Source organism: Zerene cesonia, chromosome 14 (assembly GCF_012273895.1).
Source record: "Zerene cesonia ecotype Mississippi chromosome 14, Zerene_cesonia_1.1, whole genome shotgun sequence".
Lineage (NCBI taxonomy): Eukaryota > Metazoa > Arthropoda > Insecta > Lepidoptera > Pieridae > Zerene > Zerene cesonia.
Window position 1 is genome coordinate 4,538,250 of NC_052115.1, and position 23,557 is coordinate 4,561,806.

The 23,557-nt window shown below is 31.6% G+C and overlaps 1 protein-coding gene across 2 annotated transcripts in view; it reads right to left on the minus strand.

Annotated features, from left to right (window-relative positions):
• Positions 1-23,557, minus strand: part of LOC119832007 (thrombospondin type-1 domain-containing protein 4-like) — a 52,899-nt gene that overhangs the window by 27,762 nt on the left and 1,580 nt on the right. For both annotated transcript variants that reach the window (XM_038355587.1, XM_038355586.1), the window contains exons 2-5: positions 12,450-12,672; positions 6,752-6,821; positions 5,980-6,098; positions 1,201-1,321 (exon numbers count right to left, since the gene is read on the minus strand). In XM_038355587.1, the coding sequence (XP_038211515.1) occupies positions 1,201-1,321; positions 5,980-6,098; positions 6,752-6,821; positions 12,450-12,487 (348 nt within the window). In that variant the 5' untranslated portion in view covers positions 12,488-12,672. The remainder of the gene's footprint in view (positions 1-1,200; positions 1,322-5,979; positions 6,099-6,751; positions 6,822-12,449; positions 12,673-23,557) is intronic.

Genomic DNA, 23,557 nt, shown 5'->3' on the forward strand with positions numbered 1-23,557 from the left:
ACAGATTCGAAATTCAAATGTAATATTTTTTTATAATTAAGTGTAACAGTATTTATGGCCAGACTAAGTATATTATAGGATCAATGTATGACCCTATCATGTAAATCGAGCTTTTAGTTATTTTTCAACTATTTCAAGGGAAATCTTTATATCTATAGAATAATGATATTCTTAACTTGTTCACAGTAAGATTGTATTCATCAGGGGTTACAGTGTACTGTAATACTTTCCATGACTAATACAATGCTTATAGGAAGTAAGGCGAAACAAAGGCCTGCTAATTGTAAATGAAAATGGGATTAAAAGAGACATAAAACTTTTATTGCGTATCAATGAGGCGATATTCTTGAATGAACAATAGTAATCAAAAAAGTTTACGAAGCGTAATATTTGAAATAGGAAGTGATTCCAGTTATTATTGTGATGTTATGGAATTTAGTGCATAGCTCAAAATACGTTCTATATTATCTATATATCTATTTATTTTATTACTCTATTCTATAAATATAAATATCGCATTACACTGAGCCAGAGAGTGCAGGTTCAATACTTAATAATAAATTATATCGTCTAATGGCCACAGAGAATGTGGACAGTTTATGAACAGTTTGAGGAAGCCACTGGCCTGTTTCCTTTTCCTTACCTTTCCCAGTCCATTCCATAATTTTGTAATAAAAAGCAACGCATTTGCAGAGGTTACTACTTCTGTGAATGTTCATGAGCGGTGATGATCGCTTACCATTAGGTAAATCATCAGTTGTCCGTTATAATATTAAAAAATAGGTGGAGGTCCTCCTACATTACACAGATGACGGACCCTTGTGGAATATCTATCGACGAGAAAATATAATCATTCATAACAATAACCTTAACTCGACTTCTCGACTCGACTAAGGAGAACCATTGAGAAATATTGCTCTTGATGCTTTTATATGATTAATATTAGGAAAGCTTTATTAATATTGAAAAGAGAAACCATGTAAAAAGTATTTTAATAGTCTTTAAATCTCTATAGATAAAAAAGTAAGCAAAAACCAAAAGAATTGGCGTCTTTCTCTCGATTTGCCAACCAGTAGTCCCTTTAATTAGCGCGTTCAACAAAACACACAGTATTATGAAATAATTATCCTGTATAAAAGCAAATATACTTACAAACTTACCCAATAAATTCAATATTTCCTATATATAAATACCTCTTACCTTTGTATTACACTCGTGGTACCGCCTCGCCATACCCACACAGTCCTGTGTTTGTGTCTGTCTAGTCACTCGCACTGTTATAACTGGTGGTGGCAGTGTACCATTCAATGAACTGGGCCTTCTATAACAATATGTTACTTAGATTTATAATGAAGAATGTATAAAGCTCACGAAAGTGGGTCGCATCAGCCGGATCGGTTTAGTGTCCTTGGTATTGTATTGGTATTGAGGTAATTAGTAAAACTGGTGACTAATAAGAAATAAAAACCGGAATCATACAAATAAAGGATTTCCTTTTTGAAATTCTTTATAATATTAAAAATAATGTACATGTTTGACCGAATTTATAGCATAGCTATGGTATAGTTCCATATAAACGTTATAAAACAAAATAGGTTTTCAGTGATAGCGTTTGTCTGGCATAAAGTGTACTCATCATTGAGTCGTACCATTAAATAAAGAGAAAAAACGAATAAAATTAGACCTGATTTTATTGTTACAATGTTGACCATATTGACTGATATTAACTTAAAGCTTACAAATGTTCGTTTTTTGTTTTTTAAATCAATAAATACAATAACAAATTGATGTAAATATTACATATACTTGTATTTCCTGCGGTTTAATTGATCTCTACCCCAATAAATCCCTATAATTATTATAGGCGTATGATAATTTACTCTGAAGACGCAGTAACAGACCGGCGAGTTAAAAGCCTTCTTAATTAAATCACCGGCAGAAATAAAAAATGGATCTCCTTGTTTTATTTTATCGTATTAGTGAGGTTCTATCGGTATTAATTATTATTAGCGGTATAAGTAATGAGTGTTAATGGTTTATCTTTTATATTGTGAGACGATCAGTTCTTGTTAGGTACATATCAGCTGTACCTAGTATAGTATTATGTTATCTGTGGCTACGTATATAATAATAAAACAACGTTTATCGGACGTAGAAAATAAATCATAACCACAACTTCATTTACATTCATTCATATTTTCTTTACTAGTCTTACCTTTCAACGTTCTATTTTTGATCATTTAAAATAACGACACACATTATATGCGCTACTCCACTGCTTTTTTCACCAAAAAGTTGAACCGCACTTCAGAAAAAGTGATACATAAATTAAGGTAATAACAATTTTTATTCAAATTACTCCACTAATGTGCAGCAATAATTTATTCCAATAAGAAGAACGCACGGTATGACAAATGACTACGGATCTAATTTGTCTACGGAGTGTCCTATCAGCAGGATACTGGAGTAGAATGTCGTTAATGAAAGAATTTATAACCCTCTGTACATAATATAATTTATCTCGTGTTATAATTAACATGAAGTAATTACTGGTATCTAATAATATTGAATATATTACGATAACAACACATTCTCTACTTTAATAGACTCTATTAAACCTTTAATAAAATCAATCTCATCTAAAAAGAAAAGATACTTCATAGAATTCAAATTTACAAGAACCGTTTATCGTTTCGTTTTTTTTGTTTTTTTTTTGTTTTTTTTTATATAATAGCATTAATAAATTATGGAGGTTGTATATGTCAAATGCTACACATTCCGTAAAGAGAATAGCAGTTATAAATTTATCAAGAAATATAGCGCGCCTTAGATAATTTATAAAAATCAATAGCCAGACATTTATAAAATTAATTATCACGAGGTTATTAGATCATCAATCTAATGCAGGCGTCATTCCAATCTTAATTAAGAGTGACTGCATTTAAATAACCTACTTACAATGTAACGGTATTTGATATCCTTATAGTATTTTTGTTTCTAAATTTAAATAGCAGCAATAATAACATGTTAACGTTAAGTTAAGTATTCTATCTGTTTGTCAAGAAGGTTTTATTCAAAACAAAAACAATATCCTTCATTTCCCTTTTCAAACTCATGAATATCATATATATAGAAGCTGTTTATTAAACAAACAAACAACGCGTTTCTAAGATTATATTAAATTGTCTACTTAATGTAATTATATCAAAATTAATCCCCTATTGCACAGCTGTTTATCTAACTAATTATATATAATAGCAGGAGCCCCGGGGCTTCACGCACGTTTTAGCTATTCGCGTAAAATATTGCCTTAATAAATGCTTATGTCAATGCCAAACTGTATGCAATATCTGTACGAAATATATGAAGCTCCAATAAGCTACTTCTGTGAAAAGAAAGATTTAAATAATAAATAAATGTACATGTATCCGCCCGTCCATCCTTAGAAACTTTTTAAATACATTATTCATAATTATATTATTAATTGGTTATAAACAAAATACTTGACATGTACCAAAAATATAATAATGTAAGCATTTTAAGGTTATTATTATTTCACATTTAATAATTATCACATCCTTATGTAATAATTTAGACTTAATACACTATTCATACATACACATAATAAACTCAAACATGTATTTATTCAAATCGACTTCTTATAGAAGCACTTTTGGAATCGTTATAACAATATAGTTTTAAAATTCACTACCGTACGAATTCAATAAATAACGTTTAACCGATAATAATAATAGAAGCATGCAAGGGATAAAGTTACGGATTCATATTCTGTCAATGTATGTACACGGTCGAAATTATATGCCGGAGTCTCAAAGGTGCGAAACGTCAGAATTACAATACAAAAGCGTTTAAACCTCCCACAAAGGTAAATAAAATGGATACTTTCCCGCGGATATTAACAATAGCCGATATTGTATGTTATATGCGAATAGGTAATAGTGGGCCATTGTTTTGTCGGTTTCAAGTTGATCTCTGCGGAACTAGATAACAATGGATACTTCAATTTATTTAATAAAGTATGTATTGAAATAGAGGTGATTCTATAATCATGAGAATTTCAGTTATAAGTTTATGGATAAATTGCCTCATATTGTTATGCCCTTAGAGCTCATTATGTCAACCTTTCTTAAAACGATTACTTGTGATGTAGACAATGCGTCTATATGCATCACCTATGCATGGCAACCAGGGCTAACTACACTTATAGCTACTAGCTAACTGTTGTGTCATAGGTTTCCCGAAATTAGTCGAATATTTTTTGCAGGATAACATACACTTTTTTTCCCATACTGATAAATGGATACTACTGAAAATAGTATTTATTTATGCCTCTAAATGTAACACATTATAACTAGGTATATTATATGAATACGTCCCTCAACCTTTTAACAAATCCTGATTAGTATGAGATTTTGATTATTATAAGATTTTATGTGAACTCTCTACGAATAACTCGACCTCGACTAATTGGGTTAACTAATAACTGGGATAATAAAACGTTTTTTTTTAAGGCACTAGTAAGGTTCGTACAGATACAAAAACCGCACCATAGGTTAAGCCGAATCCGGTAGTATAGAATAAAGCGACACTTAATTATCTAAAATATGTATACTTCACACATAACACAATATATCTATTATGTTTTAAATAAGTGTACTTTAAAATATTTCGTAATATTATCAAGTAACTTAAAAATATGAAACAACAACCTCTTGAAGAATATCCAGTCAACAAAACACAAGAACATCGCTATAAAATTCTATGGATTGTTAATATAATAAAAAAACAACGTAATTGCGGACTCATTAAAGTATATAAAGGTGATGCATGTCAATCAGGGCTAACAACAGCTAGTTACGCTCGCTACGGGGATTCCATTACCTATTCATTTAACCTGTGACCTGCGCTGATTGCTCACTGGGCGAAATTGCATTACTTTACTGTAGGAAATTTTGTAGTGGAAGTATAGTTCGTGGTTTTATTATTTTTTTTTTTTTGTTGATCTATTATTATAAAAAAAACTATTATGTGTTTAATGTGTATAAGGATGATAAAAGTCGGTATGGAAACTCTCAAGTATCTTTGACATCTACATCTATCTCATTTGGTTTGCCTTCGTTAATATATTAGAATATTTCATTGACCTCTGCTTTTGGTAAGACATAATTTTTTGAACATTAAATTATTGCTTGCTACTTGGACGATAATGTAGGGAATACTTTATTAATTAAATACCATACATATATGTAATTACCCCCATGTTTTCATTAATTTTATCTCGTTCATTAAAACCCCAATTCTTGTATACATTTGTCGAATAAGATAATGTTATCCAAGAGATTACTATTTTATTCGTAAAACCATTAAGATTACAGGTTAAACAAATCTTTTGGCAGTAAAATAAGGTGGATTTGATTGCGACATAAAGTTAACATTGTTTTTAATGGTTCTAATATAGATTATAAAAGATAGTTAGTGTACAGATAGCGTAAAACGAATTACCGTAATAGCTGGTGTTTATTTTTTTACTCTATCGTATGGCCCCAAGGGTTTGTCGGCGGGTTTAAGACGTGTTATAAGATTTAGTTATAGCCTATCACCGTAATAAACGAGAATGATAAGTGGTTTACGCAATGAGGATTTTTTGTTATTTTTTAGTTATTTAAGTTTTGCTTCTCAACGTTTACAATGTTGAATTAAAATTATGTCTTGGTCGGAGTGTATGACATATTTTGAACAAAATATATTTGTTCACAATTTAAATAATTGACGTCGTAGCCACAATAGTTACTAACGTAAGATAAGATTTCCTTTCTTTATTTTTTATCTTTTAATAAAGAAGAAATTAATAAAATACACGAATATATATAAGACGTAAACAATATTCTGTTTCATCTATGTTCTCAAATATCTGCGCTAGATAAAAGATATCCAAAATGTGCTAAAATACATATTCACCTCGGCAAGCACTGTCTCTCTTGGAAGGAGACACCACCACCGCAAGTCCTAGAACAAGCACTCCAGCTTCCCCAGGAACTCCACGCGTAGAGGCTCGTCTCTGATCTCTCTGCGGAAACCTGGAACGTAAGTTTGTGTATGTATTTAAATGTTTCATTATAGGTGAAACTTTTGGTTTATATAAAACTTGCTTTTGGACCGCGGTTTTGCTTGCTTAATCAAAGGAAAAAATAGACAGATCGAGGATTTTCTGCAAACTTTCCGTGCCCATGGGAATTCCGGAATAAAAAGTATCTTATGTCCTTTCTAGTCCAATCTATTCATGTACTAAATTTCATCCAAATTGGTTCAGTGGTTTAACGAGAAAAAGAAACAGACATACAGACAAGCAGATTTACAGACAGACACAATTACTCTCATTTACATATATTTAGAAGATCATCCATACAATCAATGTACAAAACTTAACGCTACATATCTTTGTCAAAAACTTTATCGTCTCCTTGGTACAGTGGTTAACGCGTGAGCGTAGAACCGAGGGGTCCTTGGTTCAATTCCCGATGGGGACGCACAAAAAAAAGTCTCGGTCTGGCAAGATACAGAAGGTTGATCACCTACCTGTGCGTAAAGAAAATCGACCACTGAAACAGATGTACATCATCTGCCCCATACCCCACTAGTGGACACGGGACTTCACTTTTTAATATAAAAAGGTACCTATACCTCTTTATATAAGTCTTTAAAAATGTAGATATATAATTAATCAATTTACCTGATGTTGCGTGGACTCAGTCAAATTGGATGCCGTTGCTAGTAGCGCAATTTGCAATACAGCGGCGACCCTGAAAAACAAAAAAAGTCTTTCAACATCATCAATTTATTTTGTTTCAAATTCGAGATTAATTATTTCATTATGAAATTTCTCCTACTAATGCGGCTATGGATGGAATTTGGACATAGATAGGTGGATAGGCTGCTGAGAAAGGACAAAGGACAGTTTTGATCTCAGAAATTCCAGGAAACGGGAATTATGCGGGAAAATTCATAGACTCTCTATTTATCTCTATAACCCGCATGTGGAAAGATCTAAATATATAACAAATAGAACGAAAAAAACGTCATATTATGAAGATTATATAACGCTCGAACAAACTATTTAAACTAATGAAATTACGCCGTAAATTGCACCAAAATAAATCCTTCCATAGCAAATAATAAATTACTCAATTTACTTTGTTCACTAACAAAGGATGCGTGATCTATTTCGAAATTATCTCCTTAGCGAAAACCGTGGGCTCGTACATCGTGGGTCCACAAACAATTTGTTAGTGCATACAATTTACCGCTCTCACGGACAAGTAATGAGCTCTAACAACCATTGAGGTATCATTCATGTGGCCAAGCGTTCCGTGTTTATGGGATAATCTCAATGTTCACGGTAATGAGCAATGGCGCATTCAAAGCAATGAAAATAAATACCGCACATGCTTGTACCTGAACAAATGTCTTTATTTCGTTTAAAATGTAAGCTATTGCTTCGATTCGTTCTCAAGAGTTCTTTGCCCTATGGAGTACTGGTTTTATGGGTTTTAATAAATGTGAATAATGAATATTATACACAAAAATGTGACTATGATCTAATTAGTGTTTTATGAATTGCTAATTTTCAAATTAAGTTAGTTGGGATTGAATTCTTTTCCGAATTAAATTAAAGATGAATTTTAAATATATAATTAGAAGTGAATTTAAAGGAGTATGTCACTCATTTAAAATGCTATTTTAATTGCTAATTATTCGAAGTTTTATAAAGTTGCGGCGTACTGCGGTGAATCCGGTTAAAAGCAACAATGTTTATCAATTAATGGCATAATAAAATATACATTACATTTGCAAGACGTAATTAAGCAAAACCTTTCAATAAAAATTCTGCTAATACGAAATAAATCCATATTCACAGAGACAAAATCAAATCTGAATTTTATTAAACCATTTTTTTATTCCAGAATATATAACATATTCCATTTCCACTCTTTTGAAATGTTATAATCAAAGCAATAATCCCATTAACTAAAATTTATGGTAACAGAATTCATTGTTTACGTCGAAACAAGAGTGGACGGACGAACCCGTGGGTGACGGAACATAACGCGGAATCACTTTGTCTTTTCAATTTACTCGCATTGCTGGCTTAAGCTAACTGTGTAAATATAGGGCTGCTACTGCCTAATTAATTAATAATTTCATTTAGAATGTAAAATTCAGCTTATATCTGATAGTTGTTACTTAGTTTAATACAATAGTTTACATCACGAGTCAATTTATTTCGATTACGTACCGTGTGCTTGGCTCGTAAGTCGAACGGTAGGAGTTCGCTTCTAATTTTATACATATACTTTACGTATATAACTGTTAAATACTAATAATAATCACTCAGTGAACAGATAAACACCTCAAATGTGTAAACGAACTCTTAAGGAAATCATACTAATTATGTATCATAGTAATAATTATACCCGCAGGTTATATTTTTCTCAATATTATCATACCAGTTGGCAGCCCTGATTAAGTTGCGCCTACACATTTAAGCCCATTGCACAATCCGACATCTCCATTAGGTGTTTGTAGCAGCACCGATACATTTTCTACGCACTGCTCAAGCATTAAAACGATCTGACGAATGTGTACAACGCCTTAATGTCTTAAGTGGTTTATTAAGTGCCGATAGCAGTTATTTTTATGTTCCCTTGCCTGTTTAATTTGGACACATTAATGCTATCTTTATTGCCGAGATTCTCATGACTTCGATTCGCTAAAATTTAGAAATCACATTTTATGGTCATCTCGTTTGTTTGATATATGGATGTGTGTAAGCAGTGGAGGTGTTTTGACAGATTTTTGTGGTTAACATAAACATACTTTTTCATTCATCGTCAGACTGTGTTGTCTCATTGTAGGGACACAAGCCTCCTATGAGGGTTCAGATTTTCATATGCTAGCAAAGTAGGGGTTGGTAGATGTGTCATGATATCGTCTTGTTGTTATTAATTCTTGATAATGCCGGTTATCTCACAATATTTTCATTTACCGTTTCGTACTGGAGCGATGTAGACAATGTCGAGATAAATAGAAAAAATCATCATTTATAAGAAAAAAAAACAAGGTCACCTCAACAACAAAGTAAAACTCTTGCATTTTCAATTGATGTTCGAGGACCTAACTGGCTAACGAGGCTTTTTCACCGCTATCACTTTTTATTTTATATTCTTAATTCAAACTTCATCGTTATATAAAATATTAAAAAATGTAAAATCTCAAGTATCCGACATGATGTAAAATAGGAACAATCCTTACTTAAAAATCGTACTAGGTTGATTGGGTATCTCAAAAACTAGTTATGTTGTAAAAAATCAATTAGAAACAGAAAAATGAAAAAGGCAATAAAAGCTGGACAATTATTACGCATACAACTCTCATAGATTTATAAATACATTGATTTACTGTACACATAAATAGTAACAATCTAACATTCCTGCAGTTGGCGAGGTTCTAACGACTTCGAAGCCAAGATACCGTTTGTAACAACCATGACAGATACAATATTGCAGTAAAGTATGCATAAAATAAAATCATTACCATGAGTCTTCTTGCTTCCTGGCAATTTGAGCGTAAGAAGTCGCTGGGAGTTAATAATTTCTTTACTAATGACGGTAAGAATGTAAATTGCTTATTAATGTAAAATTGTATTGATTTTACCTGGTGCGTTTATATGATATTTAATGACATACAGTGTAAACTCTACTAAGTAATCCATTATTTTTTTGTTAACAAATTCGAAATACTTGTACATGTCGACTGACTGTTGTTAACAGATAACAAGAATACCTTGATATCCTACTAATATTATAAATCCGAAAGTTTGTAAGGATGTGTGTGTGTGTGTGTTAGTTACTCTTTCTCGCAAAAACTACTGAACCGATTACAATAAAACTTAGTACGTAGATAGCTGGACAACTGGAATGACATAGGCTACTTTATATCCCGATATTCCTACGGGACTTACGCGGGTGAAACCGCGGGGCGCAGCTAGTTGCTAGATATGAATAAAAAATAAATAAAAAAAATTACAAAAAAATTGCTGGTGCAGCAAAGGACGTCTAGCTAAAATAGCAGACCATAACAATAGCGTTCAAATTAGAATTGGTTTTTATATAGCTACTTACCCGTATAAGTTTATAGTGTATGTTTTCTGAAACAAGTCTGAAGTAAACGTTATTTTATTATATACAGATTTAATTTCTTTTGTTTTGCACATTCCCTTGAGTATCGTTAAAACAGTTTCACTTATATTAAATTATTTGAATCATTATAACATCATCTTTATATATTTATCTAAGAATTAAGTATAAACGGTTTAAAAATAAGGCCGTGTGAAATATAATTTTTAGTCCTGCATAAGCACGTGCTCCGTCATGAATGGATCGTATAATTTTATTTACTTTTACTCTCCAAGGAGTCTCGAGTAACCGATAAAAAGTTTACCGCTTAATCCTATAAAAACATTTGTTATGAATAAATATGTTCGTAGCGGTGCTATTTGTGCTTTGAAACTTTGATGTATTAAACGTAAATAATTCTTTTTTCTATAATATTTCAGTTATAATGACTTTTCAGGTTTTACAGTTGTAATATTAATAGATATATTAATTTTTTTTATAGTACTTACTCGTAGTTGTGTCGATTGAATAAGTGTGGAGGTAGATTATAAAAAGTGATATCTATGATAGTGAGGAAAAATATAAATATCGGAGCTGATTTTAAACTAGTGCAGTCTTCTAAGTGAATTGTTGGCTGTACATTATATGGAACTAGCTTTCCGCCCGCGGCTTCGCCCGCATGAAATTCGGTTATATCGCTTTCATCCCTATTTCAATTCCTTCTACCCTTTTTTCGCGACAAAAATCATCCTATGTCCTTTCCCAAGTTCAGTTCTACCTTCATATCAAATTACATCAAAATTGGTTCAGTGGTTTAGGCGTGAAAGCGTAACAGACAGACAGAGTTACATTCGCATTTATAATATGAGTAGGGATAATTAAGAAGCGCAATATAAGCATAAGCGGAAAGCATTTTTTTCTTATTTCCTGAATTTCCTAAAAGGTTTGAATAGATCTCGAGTAAACCTACTTTTATATAGTGTTTATTACAACAGAAATGGAAAGTAGAAACTGAAATATACCGGCACCCACATGCCATAAAATATAGATACGCAGCTTATTTTTAATGTCATTTATATTGCATTATGTTAAATTTTACCCTGAAAAGAGCTACAAAATTTATGCACCAATACTGAGAAGTTTTCAGGGCACACTGTTTTAACATTTTTATAAAATTATCATATGTTTGTGGGTGCGTATGATTGAGTGGTAGCTATTGGCGCTATCCTACTAATCCTAATAATATAATAAATGCGAAAGTGTGTAAGGACGTGTGTATGTTTGTTACTCTTTCACACAAAAACTACTTAACCGATTGCAATGAAATTTGGTACGTAAATAACTGGACAACTGGAATAACACATAGGAAACTTTTTATCCCGATATTCCAACGAGATACAGACTTACGCAGGTGGAACCGCGGAGCGCAGCTAGTGATTACTATAAATTAAAATATATAACAGTTAACAACAATTTTTACATTAGATATCGTATTGTATTTATCTTTGATATTTGCATTGTTAATACAGTTAATGTCTTATTCAGTTATCAAAGTTCAAAGCTCATGGATAATCACAATTTAGAATGGTAGACAATGTTTTAGTTCCTTTATTTTGTTTATCTAGGATAAGAAACAGAAACTACATCATCCAGAGAGGTATCGTTATACGGCAGTTTATAGGAAGCACTTGATGTCAGTGATGTTTTTAAAGGAACTGTGGTTATCTCAACAGCCTCTGTAAACACTTAGATTTGACAGCAACAGCGACGGAGATTCGTGCAGACAGCTTACCGATAGACGTTTCCAACACAGATTGAACCGAGCAATTAGAAAGATTTGAATACAATTATACGTTCAGCAGAAACACTAATGTTATAAATTATTTAACGAATTCCCAAAGCAATAAAATTTTCGACAAAGCGACAAATAATTTACGGCAGAAACGGAAAAGGAAACTAAGCGCAAAAGAGTCATCAAATTGTATTTTACATTTGAGTTAAAGGTAAATCCTACTATCCTACTAATATTATAAATGCGAAAGTTTGTAAGGATGTGTGCGTGTTTCTTGCTCTTTCACGCAAAAACTACTGAACCGATTGCAATGAAATTTGGTACGTAGATAGCTGGATAACTGGAATAACATATAGGCAACTTTTTACCTCGATATTCCAACGGGATATGGACTTGCGCGTGTGAAACCGCGGGGCGCAGCTAGTATTATATAAAAATAAATAAAAAGTATATAACATACTCACCAAAAGGGTTTTCCATACCAGGCTAACGCGCGAGTCATTTTAAAAAGTTCATTCACATTCACGAATTATTACTGTCCATCATACTACGCTACTGTCCACAAACTAATCTAATACAAGTGTCCAATATAAATATATCAAAGGAATCACATGAAAACATTTTTATCCACCGCTCACGTCACACCTCGATTGATCATGATTGTCCTCTCAATTGGTGGTTTACGACCTGTAACAAATTAACATTTTTGTTAATAAACTATTTTTATAACAATCTAAAGTACTGCGTCTAGATAGGTTTGAGTAGTTTTAATTGTAATACACGTTTAAAAGTAATAACTACCATCACGTTTTAATTAAAACAACAGTAATCGAAATTCTCAAAAAAGCCAATTCTCGATTCCAAGCGTATTCCTAATAATAAAAAAATATATATTTAAATTTTTACGTCATATAGGTAGTGAAAATTACAAACGCATTAAAAAAAATTGGGTTTAACAAATAGGAAAAACGATGGAAAATATTTTATTACGTTTAATTTAAAAGTTCGTTTTTTCAATATCAATCACAAAAAAACAGATTTATTCTATGATAATTTTAAAATATGCTATAAAAATAAAGGAAATTGTCAATATCCCAACACCAATTATTTAGAGATAAACAATGTTAAGTTGCGATAAAGGATGTTATAAGATAACAATGCACCGTGAGAAACACTTTTTATATGTATAAATCTAACACTGTTCTTCTAAACATGTTTATTAGAAGATTCTACAACAATTATGACCACCACTTTTATTGTACAAAGATAAAGCATGAGATAAACACTTATCTTCTCTTCAATAATTGAAGACTAATAAATTCTTGATGAAAAGAACGAAAATGAAGAGATAAATAAGTACTTTTTACCTTTGTGAATGTTATGAGACCAATTGCTTAATTTAACTGCATTAATGTGAAGCAAGTGCACTGCTTACATAGTAATTTCTTAAACATGTGTATAAACATTAAAAAAAACCGAACTAAAAACTGAAAACGTAATTCAACAATTTACACGTAACAGATTAAAAAACTATATGGCATCTATTTACCGTTCAAGTCAAACACCTAACCTTATATTTGTGAAATATGAAATACGACTCACAAACATACAATGCTAATACAAGTTCATGAACAAATGTTTGTCTCTCCACAACACGATTGTCAGAAATCACAAGCTACAAAGTAGCAATTACATACCGCGTAAACTTTATAACAGCTTTTTCAAACATCATTTGTCCGCGGTCACGACTGTATCACCGTACAAACATACAAGGTAAATATTCGGATGCATTACAAAATTATTACGAAACACCTCACTGTGTCACTGTGCTAAACTAGATAGCCTTATCGTCTGATTAAACATTAAATGTGATAGAAAAGTCAACGCACTCTATTATTTTAGAAGGAAAGTGGACTGATTTAATTGCAGATGGATTATTATTAACTATTTGCATGCTATGCGGAATAGTTATTTGATAACATGACTACATTCGTTTGGCGAGTGTTGGAATGTTGAACTATTTCATTTGGAGTTTTGTCTGCACACTGTTTTATTTTAAAATTTGTGACTTATGCACATGTGCTTTTATGATAAATATTGCTTGTAAAAGTAAAAATCCACGCATTGGGAAGTACAATACCTATATGATATTTTAGTATAAATTATTGGATTATTAAATAATAATATTTAAAAATTGCATTTAACAATGACGAAAAAAACAAGAAATAGAAAACTTGCTAACAAGCTGTAAGAAAATATACTAAATAGGCATTACTATAAAATATTCCAAAATAATAAAGAATAAATAACAAAAAACTAACAGACGGCCGCGTAGGTGTAAAACCCTTTACCGACTGGGCGGTAAACACTTCTCCAAGGTGGATACTTCCATATAATGATTCCTAGATGATATCTATGATTGCCGGTATTTTATCTATCCTGAGATTAACACCACTGGAGCCTAATGAAATTGAAACATCGCCCCTATCGGCGATCTGTTAGCAGCATCGATTAACTGCTATTTAAATAGATTTATTAGTTCAACTTCCAGGGCGATAGATTATAATATTTTTAGGCTGAAATTTTTACATACGGATATTCTTAGATCTATATAAATGAAATAAAATTTGAAAATTAAGATAAAGTAATAATCATTTATATGTTCTATTGTTCTTGCATTTAGGTACACTTACAGTACAAAGACGAAACAAGCAAGTGAGGCGAAGTATTCATTCAATCCGGCTCACACTTGGCTGTTTTTCAATAACATCCTATTATAAAACAGCATACCAATCGGTAGACGCATTGAAATCAAATCCAATAAAAATCTAATCGAAACAATCCCCACAATTTTGTCGAGAACATTCCATTAAGTTCATTTAGAGAAACATAAAACTTCCCAATTGAACTGTTTTAACAAGCCTTTCACCGTCCCTATAGGTGGTCTGAATCTATGCATTGCCGCTTGATAAACTTTTATTATCCAAAAACATGACCCATTTCACTTTATTCCATTAGTTTTGATACAAATAGTGTCGATAATAACATTAACGTTATTTAATCTTCCGTGATTTAATGAATTATGTGTTTAAATACATATTCAGATTAGGCAATATACAAGAGTACGTTTATTAGTTTGTTCTTCATTAATTTGTTCTTGCTGATTTTGACACTGATTACATTTTATTTAGGGTATTTAAGACATCGGTTTAAGATATGTTATCTACGTTTTATAATCATAGAATAAAAAACGTCGTTAATCGTTCACTTCTAACCTTTAGGGTGGGGCAATTTCTTTCTGTGAATTTAAATAAAAATAGGTATTTATGTTAACGTTAATAATAGTACTTGATATGTTGCAGAATAGTAAAGTTATTTATTTCAGAGTACATTCTAATGTACTGTGATACCAGTTAACTAATTTCTTTCTAATTTAAAAATTTTCTAATAAAAGTTGATCTAACGTAATAAATGAAACAAAATGAGACAAAAGACGAGGAGAAAAAAAAGACCACCATTATTTACAACTTCTTTATTTTTGCTTACATCACGATCTTGTGAGTTAATCAACATGTAACATATTAATCTCATTAAGCATTCGAATAATACAATAGTACTATAGTGCTCTAAACAAAACTTTTTCAATAGCACAATAGCTCAATCATTGGTTCATTTAATTGAACCAACTTTGAATTAAAATTTTAATACGAACAATTAGGTAGAAAGTTGTCGTTCTCAGCATTCGTTCGAGCGTATTTGTTGTTCTAATTAACGTTGGAGTGGGTACTTCAATGAAGAACATATGGTTGTAAATAAAAAGGACGAGGTTTTATTTGCTATGTTTAGAATTCTAAGAGAAAGTTTTCGTTCGAACAATCGTACTACCGATTATTTTGTAGCCGAAGTAAGTTTACCTTTGCTAAAGTACTTTCAACGCTGTATAAAACCACACAATAGACTATTTAACATTTTGACATACGAAAGGTCCACAATGAATTAAATTTACTTATTCAAATCCACGTTTGTGTATAGATTAACATAAGCACACGAAAGTTGTTTAACAAAGTTTACCTTCATTTAGAGTTTGCTTGTAACATTCGGCTTTTCGAGATTTTTAAAACTTACAATGGGTTTAATTCTCATTTCTTTCCCTACGTGTAGCCATGACAACCATGGTGTGTTCTAATCGCTTGTACAAACTGAAGCCGAATTAGAAACATGAGCTCAGTGTGTTAGTGCCCAATTATCGCCTGTTAGCAAATTTCATGGAAGGGCACCAACCTTTGACCGAATACAGGGCTTCGATATACTAACCTACTTATTATATTTCCTCCATTTGGACCTTTGTTTACTTCGTCTGTACTCGTACTGTCTTACTGTCGTATTCGTGTCGCCTCTTCATATATTTTAAGGGTATATAATTCATGTATTTAAATTTTATATGCAAATCTTTCAAAAGACTTACCTTTAAAAACGTTGGGTTAACGCCAACTCTTTAAACTTTTTAAACCTCACTGTTACGTCACTTATACAATTTTAAGTAAATTTAAAATATGATTAGAATTGCAATTTCTATCATAGATAATGGTGCTACTTAATTTTCTTGGTGTGCTATGTTTTCTACTGTGATTTAAATAAAAATCAGTCTGTGTCACTTTCCATGCGTTTAATTCATTAAACAAAAGATAGTAACAGAAAATATAAAAGATCCTTCGCAACAGAGTTCATACACAATGAGATTTGCTTATATAATGATTTTCCACTAACCGTTCTACAAATTATTAAAATTAAGCTATAACCATAACTTCGCCCATAAATCTCACGTTACCACACGTTTTACAATTTTGATATGTGTATCCAACATAAAATTAGAAAGCGCATGTAATTTGATACTAAATACACAAGTAAATTGCTAAATGACATCAGCGTCCACTTGTGGTTTACTTTTACCTAAAACCGCGAAAAGGGAACGTGTCAGAAGGTTTAGAGTCAGTTAGATGACATGTGGTTACCATGGCTACGTTAGCGAGAGCTGATACGTAACCTAGCCATATCGTAAAACTAAAATACACTTTCAATGGAATCACTTTCGAAATGAAAAACATTGAAAGTGAAGAAGGCAAACTCTTCAAGGGGATCACTATGTGTTAGAGCATTTCTAAGTATGACTCTACTCAAATAATCCATTTACTTTCTATCTAATTAGATACATATCGGTTGTCAAATGATAAAATTATCTCGGAACGATTATATATTTATGCTAAACTTTCTCACAACACAAACATAGTTCGATTTTATTAAAAAAAAAAAATCCAGCCCATAAAGAGGTATATCATATAATCGCATGAAAAAAGGATTAAAAATATAGTAAGAATCTTACTAAGATCACGACAATAGTAATTATTATGTTGTATAGTATTTAGCTTCATAGCGGTCACTCGCAGTGGCAATAATTCGGAATCCCACAAGTGCAGGACGAAATTTCCAAATTATTTTCGCTGCGTTTGCCCAAACATTCGTCGAACGTACATTGCACGAATGTTTACATTAATCAAGTGACAATTTTGGAGCTATCCAAACATAAAGAAGTTACCCATTGACACAATCTAACCTGCATAAAAGCAGCAAGCTGCAGGCAAACCAATGCAATCGTTTTCGTAATATGATTTTGTTAATCTCTCCACCATAATTCCTATAAACTATCAGATATTAGCTACATTAAGTGGGTGTATCGAAACCAATATCACATTAACTGAAGTGCAGGTAAGCACCTCCTGTAGGAAATTGTAGTAGAGTGAATGTCCTCTCAACCGTTAACCATACAAGATAAGTCCGGTTCGTAATAACTTTGTATTCAATGATGATATAAACTAAATAGCATGCAAAATGGTAAATATAAATACTAAACATGCTTCGGATTATTTATAAGGTAGTCTTATAAGCGCCATTGCGAGAGCTGGATCAGCAACTCCTTACATTTTGGTACCCTTGAAAGTACAATGTTTGGTTTTAATAATATTTAATTTGCATTCAAATAAAATGCACTGCATAATTTATTGAATTTTTGCTATAACATAATGAATAGCTATCAAAATGCAAAATTTTATTATTAATATATTATTTTTTAATCTAAAAATATTGTAAACATTTACACACAATATAACACAACACAAAATATTTTTCATATTAACATTCATCAAACGTGCTGTGTGCCTGTCTAAAAATTGATTGCGCTTTAGCTTAAAACACAATAGGCCTATAATGGCCTTCATTTTAAGAGACAAAACATAAGCAAATTGAAGTGTGTACTAAACAAATAGGCAAGACTACTTGAGAGTTGACAGGTCAACAGGCGACAACGATCGGTACTATTGGACGTAATTATATAACCGCTTGAGACCCGTGATTTCAGGAGGTCAACGGCACCCTTCTGTACAAGTTTAATGAAGTGCTCTGGTATTCTATATCTGGGTGGCATTTTGACATGAGTTTCTGTACGAACCTATAACAGTTATCTGTTCTTCGAAAGTATAACTATTATGGTGTAGGCATCTTATTCAATATTTATCTTAAAAAATACGATAAATTTGTTTAAACTAACAAACTGTAAGCCACTAGCAAACTTTGCAATAGGATCATTAATTAAATTTCCTTTAAAGTTTAAGTATTCTACTCAACTAATACAATAATTAATTATTTAATTATAATATAAAACCTTATAATCAAAATTTATCTCACGATGAATCATTTCAAACAAAAAAAATTCTTGTTATTTTTTTGATTCCAAATATCTCAAAACAATTACCAGCCAGTATTAATTCGACAAATCTTATCGTAAAATTATTCTGATGTTGATGCTTCAAATACGTACATTGTACAAACGCCAAAGTGTCATGTCTATATTGAGATACAAAAGTGACACCATTCTATTTCCGTCCAATGGGATTATCGCAATAGGTATACCCATCAATTATAAACCATTAAAATCTCATAATCACGATATGATAAAATCGTTTGAAAGTAGTTATATTTAACAGTCCTTCATTTTATGACTACAAAATAATTATTGACAGTGAAGATAACGTTCTTTTAAAGTCCTGGGTAAGTTAATAGTGTAGTTTATTTTCTTAACTTCCGTCTTGACAGCAATGATAGTATATGGCAATGTTCACTAAATTTTTATAGCAGGTAAAAAATACATACATCAATAGAGTTTATTTCGTTATAACATGTCCAAATATTTCATAGAATGCTTGCCATTTCTATCTTAATATAAAAAATACTGTCAAATTCTTCACAAACAATATGAAATAAATTCTTATCAATTTGTTGTGTCCATAGAACAATTAGCTAATATCCATTGTAAAAAGCTTTCTAACACTCACGTGACAACCGATAAAACGACCGTCTAATGGATTCTAAAATGTACGTTTCTTTCCAATGAAACTAAAATGATATGCAGGAATCTGTATATTAAGAGAACTTTATGAACATTTGTACGTCTTACATTTTCCCAGAAAATAATGTTTAGTTCACGAAACTACATTTATAGCTTATTCCATAACAATAATACAATGTTAGTTCTAACCTTGTTTTTCGAATTCCTCTCTTCTCACCTAATTACCTAGAAAGTCTATTTTTATATTATTCAATAATTAAATCATATTGTGTAGAAATGAGAATGTTTTTCATGCGCCATTTAGAAATGTTGAGTACTTATTTGATTTTGTTTTATATCGTGTCCATTACCGATAATAGGTATGTCAAAAGGTTAAATATGAAAATAGTGAATTGCATTGCCGTTAGTAATAAATATAAATATAGTTAAAAAAAATCGCTTTAGTGATTGAATCAATTAATTTGTCTCACTTTCTCGTTTACAAAGTTAACGTAAGGGAATTATATAATACTGGCCATTCAATTGAGGATAAGAAATAAACTCATCAAATTATTGTATCACCTATTATGGATCAGTGGACAAAGCTTGAATTAAATCTGTCCCTATAAAGTTGGCCAAATCGAGTCTAAAGGAGTCGGTTACTATACAGGTGAAGGTAATAAAAAACATTGAATGTTTTTATTAAATCCCGGAAAACATTAGAATATTTAAACCCGTTATACACAGTCAGTTTTGATTGAGGACTAGCAAAAAGTAATCAATAAACTGCACATAGATAAATCAATTACGGAACAAAACATGCGCCTGCGCGGCGCTTGATGTTATCTCGGAGTGATGAGTGCCGACGCGCTCGGCAATACACTGGATTCGTCACACTTTATCATACCTTGTCACATTTTTTTCTAACATTAATGTTCAGTTATCAATTTTCTCCCGAAAATTGTTCACTTTATTACTGAATAACTGAGTTTGTTTTGTTCATTTTTATTTTATTAGTTCCGTAATCTGTTTCCAAAAAAAATCGGTCAATTACGAATTGAAATATCACTCACAATAACAGGATTGCGTAGAAAGAAGCTAAAGAGTAACTGAAAAAAAATTTGTTCACCCATCTAATTGATAGCAGTATCAACCATTGAAATGAAATTAAATTAAATTAAATTCTTTATTGTTTATAAAAAATAAAGAAAAACTGAACATTACATTAAGTAAGCAAAAGGCGGCCATATCGCCAGGCAACCCTTGAAGTAACGGGAAAAAAGAATATATAAAATAGTGGGTGAGCAAAAGTAAGGCAATTAAGAAAATAATTTGAGGATAGCATGGTATTCAAATATATACATATTATATACATACAACCATTGCTTATTCAAGATTTTTTGTTTTATTTGTCGTTATAGCGCCAAGTTGGCAACAGAAATACCTTATCTCTGAAAATTTAATCTGTCTAATTATTAGAGTTCATGGAATAAAGCCTGTTGACACGAGTGGGCAGACAGACAAACAAACAGACAGATGAACAGCGAAGTCTTAGAGATAGGGTCCCGTATTCCATGTCTATGATTTTTGGCAGGGTGATATTCAACAACTAACCTTTAATGACTGTCATACTTTCAATAATTATATTAAACTAGCTGCGCCCCACGGATTCACCCGCGTAAGTTTGTATCCCGTAGAAATATCGGGATAAAAAGTTGCCTATATGTTATTCCAATTGTCCAACTGTCTACCGTACGTACCAAAACGTACCAAATTTCATTGCAATCGGTTCAGTAATTTTTGCGTAAAAGAGCAACAAACACATACACACATCCTTACAAACTTTCGCATTTATAATATTAGTAGGATTAGTAGGATACTTGCTTAAGTACTTTCGTCATCCCCATTTAACTAACTGTAAAAATTAAGGTTAACATTATCGAAATTCAACCAGCCGTTACATATGGCTTTCCGTTAAATAAATTAAATTTTACAACTTGTCAAGCACAGCTGAGGATATTGTGACCTGTCCAAGTCATTACATATTTATAGAGTTGTAATACGTTCGTTAGACGGTTATATTCTGTTTTACTTTCTTGGATAAAATAATTTAAATATGCTTTTTTTTATTTATTTTATTTTCTTTATAATATAAAATACAACTGCGGTTTCTTTTACACAACATTATAATTAACACCAGGCGTCTACCGACATACCAAGTGGCATCATCATATCGAGTATTTTGTTCCTTTTAGTAGTAATATTAACACAAATTTCAAGAGTTTTTGAATAATTCTGATGAAATAATTTAACTGTAAACAATAAAACAGTAAGTATTTAATTACAATATTATGTGCATGGTGTAAACAGATTCAATAAATCATAAGCGCTACTAAATATTCAACATACGAAAAAAAACTCCAGTAAAAACAAAACAAGTTTCTAGGCTGCTGTAACAGCTCCATACATGTACAACGTCAATAAAACATTGAACACACCGCATCAGCTGCTCGTAGGCCGGTTCACACTGAATACCCGATAACACGATTGATTAAGTTCGTTCTGTGTAATTCCATACTATGTATTACACTCTTTTATTAAACTAATTTTAGCATAAAACTTCAAACAATTCCAAAGCTTTGATTTCATAAACAACGTGTCTTTTCGATAATAATGACATTTTTGTAAGTGAAGTGCCAAATTGTGGTTTTAACAACTCTACATACTTACGTACAATGCTAGTGAAACTGTCTAAATCTCTGTCACCACAAACTTAAAAAAAATCGTATTCAGCTAAAAAACAAACCTAAACAGATGTTTTTAAACGAATTCAAACATAAACACAAAATTGTCCAAACTCCTTTTTATAATCGTTAGAACATTCTTAAAAGTCCTTTCAATTTAAAATTTATAGCTTGTACTGAATCTATTACGTATTAATTCACATCAGCGTGTGGGAAACAGATCTATTTTAGGTCAGACAAGACTAGCGAAATACTTAAAATTGCAAGCAATAAGAGCAGTGATGCGACCAACGTGGTCACAGCGTGCCATTAACTCGCTGGTGTCAGGTTCGCTTCCTGACTAAACCACTGTATTAGTGACGCTCTTCGCTATGCGATTATTTTAATCTATAATTTATCGGCTCTATGGTTACAGTCTATTTATAGAATTGTCTTTGTGCGTGTGATTCTAAGTCAGTAAGGAATTCTTGTGGACAAGTTAAATAAAATTGTGTAGTATTCATAGATAACTACAATTGTTTGCGTCATTCGAGTTATTGATAAGATTGAAGTGTGAACCTTTGGGTTAGCTTCCTTCTTAATCTAGATATAGTGTTTTATGGTTTTTACTAATAACTCGTGTAAAGAACCTACTACTCTTATCTCACTACCTACTGCACTTTTAGGGACTGATCTTTGGAAAATTATTTTTTGTTTCAATTTTTGTGTTACATATCTGAAATATTCTTAAACTCCATATTCTCTTACGGAACCGATTATTAATTTAATTGTAAGTATAATCAAAGATTAATAGAAGTTTATATGACAGATTTGTGCCTTTTTTGTATGGTGAGAGAAGAGATGAATGGTGGAGAACTTTTATAAATACCCAAGAGTCTTGGGGAAGGAGTCTTATTAAAAACCATAAAATAACTGGGTTATGCCGAACACCTATTGCAATAGCGGACTATAAACGAAAATCCAGTGTGTCCTGTCGAACCGCCTTTGTAACGGGGCCACGGGCAAATGTTAAAATTCAATATGTCCCTTTTTTAAGGAAAAATGTAGATTTATTTCACAGTATTTTCACTTCATAACTTCATCACGGTTAATTAGGTGATAAGCCAACATACGAGAGATCTTTACTTTACTAACTTCTTCATTGGGAATCGAAGCCAGGCTTTAGTGGATGTACCAAACGCTGAATAAATAATCACTACAAATCGGTCTAATTCTTCTTGTGGCTGATAAAAGTAATATGGATGTTGATGCCTAAGAATTATCAGAGATGGGCTAAATAAAAAGGGTTTTATATGCTAGGACACACTCATGTTTCACCTTTTTTTTATAAAATTTTAGAATAACTGTTCAATTGTTTTTGTTTTTGTTAAATAAAATGAATACTTCAATATAATACTTAGATGTTTATTATTATGTAATCATTTGATGAATATGCGATAAGTTAATCAAT